At 53.0% G+C, this 11,682-nt stretch overlaps 1 protein-coding gene across 1 annotated transcript in view; it reads left to right on the forward strand.

Moving 5' to 3' along the window:
• The window catches only part of LOC144736652 (fibronectin-like), a 48,853-nt gene extending 37,460 nt beyond the window's left edge, over nt 1-11,393 (forward strand). Inside the window, exons 13-20 of the mRNA XM_078619223.1 lie at nt 468-611; nt 1,234-1,355; nt 4,383-4,551; nt 6,793-6,972; nt 8,510-8,638; nt 9,559-9,648; nt 10,730-10,966; nt 11,386-11,393. Of these exons, the coding sequence (XP_078475349.1) occupies nt 468-611; nt 1,234-1,355; nt 4,383-4,551; nt 6,793-6,972; nt 8,510-8,638; nt 9,559-9,648; nt 10,730-10,966; nt 11,386-11,393 (1,079 nt within the window). The remainder of the gene's footprint in view (nt 1-467; nt 612-1,233; nt 1,356-4,382; nt 4,552-6,792; nt 6,973-8,509; nt 8,639-9,558; nt 9,649-10,729; nt 10,967-11,385) is intronic.
• Nucleotides 11,394-11,682: the final 289 nt, after the last annotated feature.

Consider the following 11,682-nt stretch of genomic DNA (forward strand, 5'->3'; position numbering starts at 1 on the left):
AGGTGCCGGAGAAAGAACAAACAACAAACTAACACTCAAATTTCGATTTAAAGCTTTCGTGACTGCAGGGATTCATCTTCTTGGTTCTTTCGGTAAAAAATAATAATAAAAATAAAACATAATAAAATACAATTCTCACTGTGAGAATCGTATTTTATTATGTTTAATTTTTATTATTTTATTATTTCCCTTCCACGTGACTTTACCGAAAGAACCAAGAAGATGAAACTAACACTCAAGAAGCAAAACCCATGCTCCGGTCCCCACAAGGAGAAGGGAGTACAGAACAAACATGTGGACCCCCAACCCCCCAAGGCGTTTCGTCTCTACGGGATCGAGCGTTTCCCCCTCGCACGTGCGTGGCTTATTCACCGCCCACCCACCCACCCCGCCCCGGTTTCCACCCACGTGTAAACACTCATCGCTTGGCCGATGACGATTGCGTTTCTCTCCCGGCGGTCGTGCAGACCAGTGCCAAGACCTGGAGCTGATGCAGTTTTACCAGATCGGAGAGACGTGGAACAAGCTGTACAAGGGCACGGCGTACATCTGTGGCTGCTACGGCAACTCCGTGGGCGAGTGGAACTGCCGCCCTCAAACCACAGAGATCGGTACGGATCGTGTTTTCTACTCGGTTTTTACTCCCCGAGTCTGTACACCCGTGTTAATCAATACATTTAGCTACCAATATTAGTACACCTGTGTTGATCAATACATTTAGCTGCCCAGATCAGTTGTACAACTGTGTTGATCAATACATTTAACTGCCCAGATCAGTTATATATCTGTGTTGATCAATACATTTAGCTGCCCAGATCAGTTGTATACCTGTGTTGATCAATACATTTAGCTGCCCAGATCAATACACCTGTGTTGATCAAAATATTTAGCTGCCCAGATCAGTTGTATAACTGTGTTGATCAATACATTTAACTGTCCAGATCAGTATACCTGTGTTGATCAATACATTTTGCTGCCCAGATCAGTTGTACAACTGTGTTGATCAATACATTTAGCTGCCCAGATCAGTTATATATCTGTGTTGATCAATACATTTAACTGTCCAGATCAGTTGTACACCTGTGTTGATCAATATGTTGATTTACTGCGATAAGTAACGAATGCGTCGAACGAGTCGCCACTCTCTGCGCCGGCCTTCATAGGAGCTCCTTGCTAACGGCACTTGCCCCAACAGTCTGCTGAGGCTACGCTCGGGGATCTTTGTCTTTGCAGCCTCCAACAACCCCGTGCAGGTCACCATCAAAGAGGACAACAAACACCGGCATTCCCAGCAGCTGCAGTGGACCAATACGCAAGGACGCCCCGTCAACTGGTACTTCCTCAAATGGCGCCTGGTAAGTGCGGAGAGTGAGAGGCACGGTGGTGGCGGAGGAGATGCTCCCCCCCACTCCACTCGGGAGGCATCCGCATCTCTAATCTCACTCTACTCCCCTCCACGCACTCTCCTGCCTCTCCACTCTCATCTCACTCTACTCCCCTCCACGCACTCTCCTGCCTCTCCCCTATCATCTCACTCTACTCCCCTCCACGCACTCTCCTGCCTCTCCCCTCTCATTTCACTCTACTCCCCTCCACGCACTCTCCTGCCTCTCCCCTCTCATCTCACTCTACTCCCCTCCACGCACTCTCCCGCCTCTCCCCTCTCATCTCACTCTACTCCCCTCCACACACTCTCCTGCCTGTCCCCTCTCATCTCACTCTACTCCCCTCCACACACTCTCCTGCCTCTCCACTCTCATCTCACTCTACTCCCCTCCAAGCACTCTCCTACCTCTCCCCTCCCATCTCACTCTACTCCCCTCCACGCACTCTCCTGCCTCTCCCCTCCCATCTCACTCTACTCCCCTCCACGCACTCTCCTACCTCTCTCCTCCCATCTCACTCTACTCCCCTCCACGCACTCTCCTGCCTCTCCCCTCCCATCTCACTCTACTCCCCTCCACGCACTCTCCTACCTCTCCCCTCCCATCTCACTCTACTCCCCTCCACGCACTCTCCTGCCTCTCCACTCTCATCTCACTCTACTCCCCTCCACGCACTCTCCTGCCTCTCCCCTCTCATCTCACTCTACTCCCCTCCACGCACTCTCCTGCCTCTCCCCTATCATCTCACTCTACTCCCCTCCACGCACTCTCCTGCCTCTCCCCTCCCATCTCACTCTACTCCCCTTCGCACACTCTCCTGCCTCTCCCCTCCCATCTCACTCTACTCCCCTCCGCACACTCTCCTGCCTCTCCCCTCCCATTTCACTCTACTCCCCTCCACGCACTCTCCTGCCTCTCTCCTCCCATCTCACTCTACTCCCCTCCACGCACTCTCCTGCCTCTCTCCTCCCATCTCACTCTACTCCCCTCCACGCACTCTCCTGCCTCTCCCCTCCCATCTCACTCTACTCCCCTCCACGCACTCTCCTGCCTCTCTCCTCCCATCTCACTCTACTCCCCTCCGCACACTCTCCTGCCTCTCCCTTCTCATCTCACTCTACTCCCCTCCATGCACTCTCCTGCCTCTCTCCTCCCAGCTCACTCTACTCCCCTCCACGAACTCTCCTACCTCTCCCCTCCCATCTCACTCTACTCCCCTCCACGCACTCTCCTGCCACTCCCCTCCCATCTCACTCTACTCCCCTCCACGCACTCTCCTGCCTCTCCCCTCTCATCTCACTCTACTCCCCTCCACGCACTCTCCTACCTCTCACTATACTCCCCTCCACGAACTCTCCTACCTTTCCCCTCCCATCTCACTCTACTCCCCTCCACGCACTCTCCTGCCTCTCCCCTCCCATCTCACTCTACTCCCCTCCACGCACTCTCCTGCCTCTCCCCTCCCATCTCACTCTACTCCCCTCCACGCACTCTCCTGCCTCTCCCCTCCCATCTCACTTTACTCCCCTCCACGCTCTCTCCTACCTCTCCCCTTTCATCTCACTCTACTCCCCTCGAACACACTCTCCTGCCTCTCCCCTCCCATCTCACTCTACTCCCCTCCACGCACTCTCCTACCTCTCCTCTCTCATCTCACTCTACTCCCCTCCACACACTCTCCTGCCTCTCCCCTCCCATCTCACTCTACTCCCCTCCACGCACTCTCCTACCTACTCCCCTCCACACACTCTCCTGCCTCTCTCCTCCCAGCTCACTCTACTCCCCTCCACGCACTCTCCTGCCTCTCCACTCTCATCTCACTCTACTCCCATCCACGCACTCTCCTGCCACTCCCCTCTCATCTCACTCTACTCCCCTCCACGCACTCTCCTACCTCTCACTCTACTCCCCTCCACGCACTCTCCTGCCTCTCCACTTTCATCTCACTCTACTCCCCTCCACGCACTCTCCTGCCTATCCCCTCCCATCTCACTCTACTCCCCTCCATACACTCTCCTGCCTCTCCACTCTCATCTCACTCTACTCCCCTCCACGAACTCTCCTACATCTCCCCTCCCATCTCACTCTACTCCCCTCCACGCACTCTCCTGCCTCTCCACTCTCATCTCACTCTACTCCCCTCCACGAACTCTCCTACATCTCCCCTCCCATCTCACTCTACTCCCCTCCACGCACTCTCCTGCCTCTCCACTCCCATCTCACTCTACTCCCCTCCACGCACTCTCCTGCCTCTCCCCTCCCATCTCACTCTACTCCCCTCCACGCACTCTCCTGCCTCTCCACTTTCATCTCACTCTACTCCCCTCCACGCACTCTCCTGCCTCTCTCCTCCCAGCTCACTCTACTCCCCTCCACGAACTCTCCTACCTCTCCCCTCCCGTCTCACTCTCCTCCCCTCCACACACTCTCCTGCCTCTCCACTCCCATCTCACTCTACTCCCCTCCACGAACTCTCTACCTCTCCCCTCCCATCTCACTCTACTCCACTCTAATTCTACAGACAAGTGAATATTTGTTTCGGCGCAGTATTTAACACCGATATCTTAGTGCCGGTATTGGACACCCGTTGTGCAACGCTCCAAAACCCCCCGGCTGCGACGACGCCCGAGGACTTTCTGTCGGCCGCACCTCCGATGAGCGCGGTTGGCTGCGCACGTGCGGCGGCTGTGCACGTGCGGTGGCTACACACGTGCGGTGTCTACGGTGTCTACGCACGTGCGGTGTCTATGCACGTGCGGTGGCTGTGCACGTGCGGTGTCTACGGTGTCTACGCACGTGCGGTGTCTACGCACGTGCGGTGGCTACGCACATGCGGTGGCTACGCACGTGCGGCGGCTGCGCTTGTGCGGCGGCTGCGCACGTGTTGTGGCTACGGTGGCTACGCACGTACGGTGCCAACGAAGCTCAACACCCGTACGTGCCTCATGCAACGTGCTGCCGCGCTGCGCCGCGTGCCTTCCCTGGGGGAACAAACAGAAGGGTTCTCAGGCCCCGTGGAAGGAGGCCCGAGTTCCAGCCCAGCGCAACACCTACGTGATCACGGGCCTGCGGCCGGGCCTGGTGTACGAGGGCCAGCTCATCACGCAGTTCACCCACGGCGCCACCGCAATCAGCAAGTTCGAGTTCAGCACCGCCTCCGTCCCCCGTGAGTGTTTCGGTGTGAGTCTGTGGGTCCCTGTGTGATTCTATGGGTCTCTGTGTGAGTCTATGGGTCTCTGTGTGTGTCTACGGGTGTCTGTGAGAGTATGTGGATCTCTGTGTGAGTCTATGGGTCTCTGTGTGAGTCTATGGGTCTCTGTGTGAGTCTGTGGGTCTCTGTGTGTGTCTACGGGTGTCTGTGAGAGTCAGTGGATCTCTGTGTGAGTCTATGGGTCTCTGTGTGAATCTATGGGTCTCTGTGTGAGTCTATGGGTCTCTGTGTGAGTCTATGGGTCTCTGTGTGAGTCTATGGGTCTCTGTGTGTGTCTACGGGTGTCTGTGAGAGTCTGTGGATCTCTGTGTGAGTCTATGGGTCTCTGTGTGAGTCTATGGGTCTCTGTGTGAGTCTGTGGGTCTCTGTGTGTGTCTACGGGTGTCTGTGAGAGTCAGTGGATCTCTGTGTGAGTCTATGGGTCTCTGTGTGAATCTATGGGTCTCTGTGTGAGTCTATGGGTCTCTGTGTGTGTCTACGGGTGTCTGTGAGAGTCAGTGGATCTCTGTGTGAGTCTATGGGTCTCTGTGTGAATCTATGGGTCTCTGTGTGAGTCTATGGGTCTCTGTGTGAGTCTATGGGTCTCTGTGTGAGTCTGTGGGTCTCTGTGTGTGTCTACGGGTGTCTGTGAGAGTCAGTGGATCTCTGTGTGAGTCTATGGGTCTCTGTGTGAGTCTGTGGGTCCCTGTGTGATTCTTTGGGTCTCTGTGTGAGTCTATGGGTCTCTGTGTGAGTCTATGGGTCTCTGTGTGAGTCTATGGGTCTCTGTGTGTGTCTACGGGTGTCTGTGAGAGTCTGTGGATCTCTGTGTGAGTCTATGGGTCTCTGTGTGAGTCTATGGGTCTCTGTGTGAGTCTGTGGGTCTCTGTGTGTGTCTACGGGTGTCTGTGAGAGTCAGTGGATCTCTGTGTGAGTCTATGGGTCTCTGTGTGAATCTATGGGTCTCTGTGTGAGTCTATGGGTCTCTGTGTGAGTCTATGGGTCTCTGTGTGAGTCTATGGGTCTCTGTGTGTGTCTACGGGTGTCTGTGAGAGTCTGTGGATCTCTGTGTGAGTCTATGGGTCTCTGTGTGAGTCTATGGGTCTCTGTGTGAGTCTGTGGGTCTCTGTGTGTGTCTACGGGTGTCTGTGAGAGTCAGTGGATCTCTGTGTGAGTCTATGGGTCTCTGTGTGAATCTATGGGTCTCTGTGTGAGTCTATGGGTCTCTGTGTGTGTCTACGGGTGTCTGTGAGAGTCAGTGGATCTCTGTGTGAGTCTATGGGTCTCTGTGTGAATCTATAGGTCTCTGTGTGAGTCTATGGGTCTCTGTGTGAGTCTATGGGTCTCTGTGTGAGTCTGTGGGTCTCTGTGTGTGTCTACGGGTGTCTGTGAGAGTCAGTGGATCTCTGTGTGAGTCTATGGGTCTCTGTGTGAGTCTATGGGTCTCTGTGTGAGTCTATGGGTCTCTGTGTGAGTCTATGGGTCTCTGTGTGAGTCTATGGGTGTCCGTGAGAGTCAGTGGATCTCTGTGTGAGTCTATCTAATTGCATCTTTGTTGTTTCTTGTCAACACGTGCCCAGACCATCTAAGTCTCGCCTTCTCGTGAATATTAGTCACCCCTGCTGAGACTATTCTTCATTCCACCTCCGTTGCGTAGGAGATATTCCCAACGTCCTCTGCATGCGTGCGTGTGCAGCTATTTCCTTCTTAAAAAGTTAAATAAACACATTTGTGGCATATTCTTGGGTTTTTTCAATAAAGACACGTAGGTAAAAAAATTAAAATTAAAATGAATAAAAGTAAAATTAGAATAAAATAAAAATCACGACGTTTCGGAGGCAACACAAGCTTCCGTCTTCAGGTGGAGCAGTCTTGCTGTGACGGTTCCACCTGAAGACGGAAGCTTGTGTTGCCTCCGAAATGTCGTGATTTTTATTTTATTTCTAGTTTACCTTTATTAATTTTAATTTTAATTTTTTACCTACGTGACTTTACCGAAAAAACCCAAGAATATGAACTTCCTTGCAGTCACGAAAGCTTCAAATCTCGAATTATACATTTGCGGCAACTGTTGCCGGTGACGATTGCAACGCGTGCGGTTTGCCGCGAAGTCGCCTCCGGGCGGCATCATGATGGGCACGACCGTAGGGCCGGCAGCGGTGGTGACATGTGCGTGTCGTTTTTTTGTGTCGTTTTGCGTCGTCCGCGTTCTTCAAGTGACGCCGTGGGAGGGCGAAAGGGAGCGGCTGCCCGGCACGGAGCAGCGCGTGTCGGACGCCGTCACCGAGGTGACGTCCAACAGCTTCGTGGTCGCCTGGGCCTCGGCCGGCGAGGTCATGTCCGGGTACCGCGTTGAGTACGAGCTCACGGAGGACAGCTCCTCGCGCGAGATCATCAGTAAGTCGCGAGTGCGAGCAAGCGTGCGCGGGGTGATGCCCCGGCGGGCCGTTTTGCGATTTCACTCACCGTGTGCGGAGATCCGCTGATCAACTTTTTTTTTTACAACGTGCGAGCCCGCACTATGGATCTCTTCCGATATTAGGAAGCCACTGGAGCTACATGCACTTTCAAATCTAGATTGTAACTGAAATTCCTTTTAGAAGCGCTTTTTGTGTGTTTAGTTTGTTGTCCTTCCCCCGCACCCACGAATAGCATGGTTGGCTACGTACGGTGCGAAAGAAGTTCAACAAACATACATAGACTCACACAGAGACCCATAGACTCACACAGAGACCCAGAGACTCACACAGAGACCCGTAGACTCACACAGAGACTCATAGACTCACACAGAGACCCAGAAACTCACACAGAGACACATAGACTCACACAGAGACCCACAGACTCACACAGAGACCCACAGACTCACACAGAGACCCACAGACTCACACAGAGACCCATAGACTCACACATAGACCCATAGACTCACACAGAGACCTATAGACTCACACAGAGACCTATAGACTCACACATAGACCCATAGATTCACACAGAGACCCATAGACTCACATAGAGACCCATAGACTCACACAGAGACCCATAGACTCACACAGAGACCCATAGATTCACACAGAGACCCATAGACTCACCCAGAGAGCTACAGACTCACACAGAGACCCATAGACTCACACAGAGACCCATAGACTCACACAGAGACCCATAGATTCACACAGAGACCCATAGACTCACACAGAGACCCATAGCTTCACACAGAGACCCATAGACTCACCCAGAGAGCTACAGACTCACACAGAGACCCATAGACTCACACAGAGACACATAGACTCACACAGAGACCCACAGACTCACACAGAAACCCACAGACTCACACAGAGACCCATAGACTCACACAGAGACCCATAGACTCACACAGAGACCCATAGACTCACACAAAGACCCATATACTCACACAGAGACCCATAGATTCACACAGAAACCCACAGACTCACACAGAGACCCATAGACTCACACAGAGACCCATAGACTCACACATAGATCCATAGACTCACACATAGACCCATAGACTCACACAGAGACCGATAGACTCACACAGAGACCCATAGACTCACACAGAGACCCATAGACTCACACAGACCCACAGACTCACACAGAGACCCATAGACTCACACATAGACCCACAGACTCACACAGAGACCCATAGACTCACACAGAGACCCATAGACTCACACATAGACCCACAGACTCACACAGAGACCCATAGACTCACACATAGACCCACAGACTCACACAGAGACCCATAGTTTGTTGTTCTTCCCCCGCACCTCCGACTTAGCATGGTTGGCTACGTACGGTGCGAAAGAAGTTCAACAAACATACCAACATACGTACGAGTATGGGTCCCTACGAGCCTCTGCGATACGGAATATCTAACGAAAGCATTTTTTCCCACCGTTCGAATTTCCGCGCACGCTACAAGACCTTCCCGGGACCGCGACGTCCATCACGCTGGACAGCCTCCTGCCGGGTCGCGAGTACACGGTCACCGTCATCGAGCTGGGCGCTCGCGGCCTGGAGCGCATTATCCTCACCACCACGCAGACGACCGGTGAGCGTGCCGCGGGCGATCGCGGCCGAAGCTGCGGCGGTCGCAGCGGTGGCAGGGGTCGTCGTGTGGCACTTAGGCGTTCGCGAGCAATGTTTTGCTGAATGAAGTTTGGTTGTTTTTTTTTTGGGGGGTAGATCGCGTAAATATAAATGTGTCGTGGTGGCGGTTTTCACGACGCATCTATATTTACGCGATCTCACCCTATTTTTTTGTTATTATTTATTAGTAGGAGTAATAGTAGATCACGAGGTCCATGAGCTCTTCGAATCGCCTTCTTCTAAAGCCTCCGATGTCAAGGTTCTGTTCCTGGGCTGATCGGGACTTTGTCACTGTGCAGCTTCCAGGCTTCGGAACGATGCTTTGCCTTTGCTAATAAGACAATCAGAATCGTTATCCGTATTTAAATCCTGTATTGAAAACTCGCCTCCTTAAACTGATATTAACCCCCCACTAGTTCTGGTCGTTATACCCTGCAGGTTTTGAGCGAGTGGGCAAGTGAGTGAGTGACTGGATGAGTGGGCGAGTGAGTAGGTGGGTGGGTGAGTGGGTGATTGAGTCGGTGAGTGGGTGACTGGTAGAGTGGGCGAGTGAGTATGTGGGTGGGCGAGTGGGTGAGCGAGTAGGTGAGTGGGTGACTGGTAGAGTGGGCGAGTGAGTAGGTGGGTGGGTGAGTGGGTGAGCGAGTAGGTGAGTGGGTGACTGAATGAGTGGGTGAGCGAGTAGGTGAGTGGGTGACTGAATGAGTGGGCCAGTGAGTAGGTGAGTGTGTGAGTGGGCGAGTGAGTAGGTGAGTGGGCGAGTAAGTAGGTGAGTGAGTGAGTAAACTGGCGTTTACTCCCCCACTAGTTCTGGCCGTGTGCCCAGCAGGTTCTGTTTAGTTCCCGTCCCCTTAACTTGATTCCGCTTCTCTGGTCCCGCAGCCCCGGACACCCCGGAGAGCTACTCGGTCGACGAAGTCACCGAGTCAACGATCGTCATCCGCTGGAGGCTACCCAGTGCGCAAGTCTCTGGTACGACTCGCGCTCGCTCGATTGCTCGCTGACCCCCGTCGTGTTCTTTCTCTCTGTCTCCGCCGCGGCCCACTCTTCCCACAACCCCCCGGTGGACAATTGAACCCTTTCCCGTTCTGATGACGTTCACGACGTGTGCACGTCGTCGGAACGCAACCGGAAGAAAAACTAAAATACCAAAACCGTTATCGGTACCGAGGCTCCCACAAGGCCATTCAGGAGGGCGTGTGGCACAGTGTTGGTGCCAGCTATCGCAGAGTGGCGGCGGTCGTGTTGCTACGGTTCTCTGCGGTGAGTAACAATGCCTCTAAGAACAACGGCGCCGCTACTACGCCTCTCGATGTAAAATTTACGCCGAGCCGATCGAGCGTTCCGAGATTCAACCTAATTCTAGATTTGAAGCTTTCGTGACTGCAAGGATTAATACTCTTAGGTTTTTTCGGTAAAGTCACGTAGGTAAAAAAATAATTTTTTTCATTAAAATTAATAAAAGTAAAATAAAAATCACGACGTCTCCGAAACGTCGTGATTTTTATTTTACTTTTATTGATTTTAATTTATTTTCTTATTTTTTACCTACGTGACTTTACCGAAAAAACCTAAGAGTATGAGATTCAACCTGCAGTACGTCTCGGAACGGGAAAGGGTGAAGGTATTTTACTGTTGTTGGAAGAAGAACTGATGACGTACTTGGGTACGTCATCAGAATGGGAAAGGGTTAATGGGTGTTCGCGAACAGCAATTGCCCCAAACAGCCTGTAATTATCTTCTTGGTTCTTTCGGTAAAGTCACGTAGAAGGGAAATAATTAAATAATAAAAATGAAATATAATAAAATACACTTATGTTTTTGTATTTTATTATGATTTATTTTTATTATTTTATTATTTCCCTTCTATGTGACTTTACCGAAAGAACCAAGAAGATGAATCCCTGCAGTCACGAAAGCTTTAAATCGAAAAAAGCCTGTAATTAACTTTTTTTATGGGGCGGGAGGGTAGGCGGAAGGTGGGAGGCAGGGGGGAGGGGGGGTTCGAGGGGACCTTAATCTTTGCGACGTCGCGTCCCGTCTCCCGGCACAGCGTTCCGCATCATCTACCTGCCCGACGTGGACGGCGGAGAGAGCACGGACCTGCACCTCCCGCCGGATGTGACGCGCGCGCGCCTCGTGGACCTCCTGGCGGGGCACACCTACAACATCAGCGTCTTCTCTGTGGCCGAAGACCTTGAGAGCCCCCCTCTCTTCATGCAGGTGTCCACCCGGGGCTCAGCGCAAATCGGTGAGGACGCCCCTCCGGTCCCCCCCCACCCCTTCCCCCGTCTCTCTCACTCAGAGGTTGCAAACGGGTTTTGATTCCTTACCCTTACCCGTACCCGTACCCGGCCACACCAGGGTCGCAAACGGGTACCCGTACCCTACCCGTACCCGATACCCGGCTACCCGGGTACGGGTAGGGTACAGGTACGGGTACCCGATTGCGACCTCTGGGATGAAGCCATGTTGCAGGCGCGGGTGGGTTGATTCTAGGAACTTGAATTGTGAGAAGAGACAAGACGTTGAGAAATGAGTGACAAACGGTGACTCACCAGTGACTCACGGCCTTACCCGTACCCGGCCGCACCAGGGTCGCAAACGGGTACCCGTACCCGGCCGGGTACGGGTAGCCAGGTATCGGGTAGGGTACGGGTATCGGGTACCCGGTTGCGACCTCTGCTCTCACCGTCTTCTTCGGAGCAGCGCTCTGACCTCTGGCCTCCTCTGACCTCTGACCTACGCGTGTTATATACGTCACCGCGCGATTCGCTTTTATCTGCCGTGCAAAGCAATGGGTGGCACGCAACGGTGCGCCTGTAGATGGTACCGCCCAGAGAAGACCCTGATCTAGGCCCTGTGAGTCATGGCCTCTTGGTGACAGCTGGCTGCTTAAAATATTTCTTTTGATTAACACTCCCCCCCCCATCTCCTCCCTCCCTCCTTGCATGATGAAGGAACGTTGCTACCGTAATTCATCAGCTGGAGATTAACTGTGCAGCC

This window comes from Lampetra planeri, chromosome 62, assembly GCF_965212315.1.
Source record: "Lampetra planeri chromosome 62, kcLamPlan1.2.h2, whole genome shotgun sequence".
In the NCBI taxonomy this organism is placed as follows: domain Eukaryota; kingdom Metazoa; phylum Chordata; class Hyperoartia; order Petromyzontiformes; family Petromyzontidae; genus Lampetra; species Lampetra planeri.